This window comes from Esox lucius, chromosome 9 (genome assembly GCF_011004845.1).
Source record: "Esox lucius isolate fEsoLuc1 chromosome 9, fEsoLuc1.pri, whole genome shotgun sequence".
Classification (NCBI taxonomy): Eukaryota; Metazoa; Chordata; class Actinopteri; order Esociformes; family Esocidae; genus Esox; species Esox lucius.
The window spans coordinates 8005149-8008539 of record NC_047577.1 but is presented as its reverse complement, the minus strand read 5'-3'; the positions used below and the strand labels follow the sequence as shown (position 1 = coordinate 8008539).

Genomic DNA, 3391 nt, shown 5'->3' with positions numbered 1-3391 from the left:
ATCATCTCACGTAATCATCTCAGTATAACACCAAGTCAATTGAACTTCAGGGGTATCATTCTGTCCAGTTAGGAAGCATAAGCAATTGTGAATCAATGTCACCTGTTTCGGTGGAAATGAAAGGTGCACTGGAGAGGCAACAGCAAAACAACCCTAAAAAGGGAATGGTTTTGCAGGTGGTGGCCTCAAACAACTGCTCTCTCCTCATCCTTCATGACTGATTTTTCTACAGTTTTGCATTTTTCTTGTGTCCTTGTTACTACTGGTAGCATGAGGAGGTACCTGCAGCCCATTCAGGTGACACAGGTAGTCCAGCTCCTCCAGGATGGCACATCCATAAGTGCCATCCCATGAAGGTTTGCTTTGTCTCCCAGTACAGTCTCAAGAGCGTGGAGGAGACACCAGGATGCCTGCAACATCATCCAGCATGACCGGTTTGGCGGTGGGTCAGTGATGCTGGGGAGGCATATCTTTTGAGGGTCACACAGACTTCCACATGCCAGCCAATGGGACCATGAATGCTGTTAGGTAATGGGATGAAATCCTCAGACCCATCGTCAGAACTTACACTGGTGCAGTTGGCCCTGGGTTCCTCCTGGTGCAGGACAATGCCTGGCCTCATGTGGCCAGAGTGTGTAGGCAGTTCCTGGATGTTGAAGGCATTGATGCCATTGACTGGCTGTAACTGTCAATGACATGTTTTGTGTTGATGTGTATTTGCTTTATGTTATAAATTAATGTAAATTTGAGTTCATTTAATTTAAAAAACAATTGTGATATACAGAAGTCAATATTCATAATTTATGTATAAAGTTAAGGGGTTCTTTAAGTAAGGATTACGTTGATAAAGAGGTGTCAAATGACCCGGTTCAGTTTAGAGCGGATTTGCGTCATTTGGGTCAGAAGAACTAAAATGGATGCAGAGAAACGACAGGTAGTCTGTCAAAGAAATTCTTAATCTGCATGGTTTGAGAGGCGAACACGGTAATTTAACTTTATAAATATCTGATAATGTGTATAATGTTGTTTTATATTGCTTTACGTCCACGATGTGATGTGCTATTCATGATGTTGATGGGATTCGTTGTATTTCTGTTACAACATTTGCCTGCATAACATTAGATATTGACACGAGAGACGCAAAATGCATATTTTGAATATATGTTTTTTATTTCTTGTAGTTTTCACGGTGTCTACAGTGTCTATTCTAAAGAGAGAGAGAGTGAATAAACAACAAAAGACATCTGTATGAAGCGTGGCCTTTATTCTGTCAGACCAGTGCAGTTAAAGTGAAAACGTAACGCCATTGCACGCCGACACGCTTACGAGAGGAACGGCATCGGCTGAATGAGAAGAGGAAACGAGAGCACGGGCGCATCGTACAAAGAGACGTTGGATACGAAGTAAAGAAAAACATTTGTATATATTGTTTGATTTAACAGCCTAATTTGTTGCATATGCCTTACAATTGACGTATTGTTGAACAGATACACGTTTTTTCTATCTGTAGTAGTTCAGTAACACTAAAGTGTTTTGTTAAAACTTTGAAATGTCAGTTTATGGAGAAAAATCTCAATATGATGAATCAAATCAGCAAATTGAGTCCCTTCAGGCAGAGTTGACTAGTTTAAATGAACAGTTAATATTTCAAAGTGATGATGATACTGAAAGGGAAAGATTAGAGTCACTCATAGCTGATATTCATGCTAAAATACAGTCACTTCAAATAGCAAAACCTACTGCTTCCATTTCAAGAAGAGATGAATCCAGGAAATCTTCACGGGAGAGAAAATTAACTCCAAAAATGCAAGAGCTCAAGCAGCAAGACATTTCTCTAAAGGAGAGTAAATTCTTCAAGTTGTATGAAAGCTGGAAAGAACAAGTAAGAATTACACGTACCAAACTTAAGGATGAGTGCTCTGACCAAGACTTGGGTGACATGATGGAAACTGTTGAAGGGCTGGAAACTCAAGTAAAAAATGTGTACGAACTTATACGATCTCAATCACTACCTTCAACTGAGATTAGAAGAAAAATTGATTCCTGTACAGCAGTAACAACCGATTTGATGGGGCTAATGAAAGTACGTATGAGTGAAGTAGGGCAGGAGGAATTTGAAGCTAGTGCAGAAGATGCAAGAATTCGTATGGTGCTTGACAAAGATTATGCTAAGTCAATCTTTTCAGCTACAAGCTCCAAGTCTACTATTCGTAGTCACCATTCAAGCTGCTCATCAGAACAGCAAAGCATCTCGGCAAAAAGAGCAGAGTTTGCCGCACAGTTAGCTGCAAAGCAGGCAGAGATAAAAATGGAGGAGGCTATTGCTGCTCAAAGACAAGAACTTAAAAGATTGGAAAATGAGCGAGATCTTCAAGTAATAGCTGCAAAGCTCAAAGCATACTCTGAAGCTGACTCAGGTGAGTCCAATAACGAAAGAATAAAAGCATGCTATGAGGTGACTCCTCCAGTAGCCTTTAAGGAAGTTAAAGAGGAACAAACTACCCATTTTGATAAGGAAACCTCAGTAGTACAAGCCTTACATGACACAATGGTTCTCAGCAGACTTCCTGCACCTGAGCCCTCCGTTTTCTCAGGAGACCCACTTAAGTTCTTAGAATGGAGAACAAGTTTCAAGGCATTGATAGAACAGCGATGCACAAATTCAGCTGATAAGTTGTTCTATCTACAAAAATATATCAGTGGTGAGGCACAATCTGTATTGGAAGGAAGCTTCTACAGAAAGGACGATGAAGCCTATGGTCAAGCTTGGGAAGCATTGAATTCTCGGTACGGCCATCCGTTTGCAATTCAGTGTGCTTTTAGAGAAAAACTGAATAACTGGCCAAAGATTGGTTCAAGAGAATCAGTTAAACTGAGAGAGTTAAGTGACTTTCTGACTGCCTGCAGCAATGCCATGCCACACATCAAAGGGCTTCAGATGTTAAATGACTGTGAAGAGAATAGAAAAATGCTACAAAAACTCCCTGATTGGGTGACGTCTCGTTGGAATCGCCATGTTACAATGCAGTTGAGAAAAAAGGAGGAATACCCTAATTTCAAAGAGTTTGCTGAATTTCTGGCACAAGAAGCATAAATAGCCTGCAACCCTGTGTCATCCTTTCATGCCTTAAAGCTCTCTGAAGAACGGTCATTTAGAGAAGTTAAACGCTCAAAGGTTAATGCATTCATCACAAATGTGAAAGCATCAGACAAAACAAGCACAGTGCCGAAAAAATACAGTGTAGAGGAATGCAACTCCGTGGGGTCAAACAGGTCCAATAAAGTAAGTGCAGCGCCTTCATGTCCATACCTAGTCACTTGCAGATGTTGTGGGGAAAGTCATTCCATCTACAAATGTCAAATGTTTGCCAGTAAATCTGTGGAGGAAAAG

The 3391-nt window shown here is 40.7% G+C and overlaps 1 protein-coding gene across 1 annotated transcript; it reads left to right on the top strand.

The window, feature by feature from the left end:
* The first annotated feature begins 692 nt into the window (after window positions 1–692).
* On the top strand, window positions 693–3094 carry LOC114839868. Its single transcript, XM_034294479.1, has 2 exons — window positions 693–984; window positions 1182–3094. The coding sequence occupies exon 2, from the start codon at window positions 1550–1552 to the stop codon at window positions 3092–3094; it is 1545 nt and encodes a 514-aa protein (XP_034150370.1). The 5' UTR covers window positions 693–984; window positions 1182–1549.
* The last annotated feature ends 297 nt before the right edge of the window (window positions 3095–3391 follow it).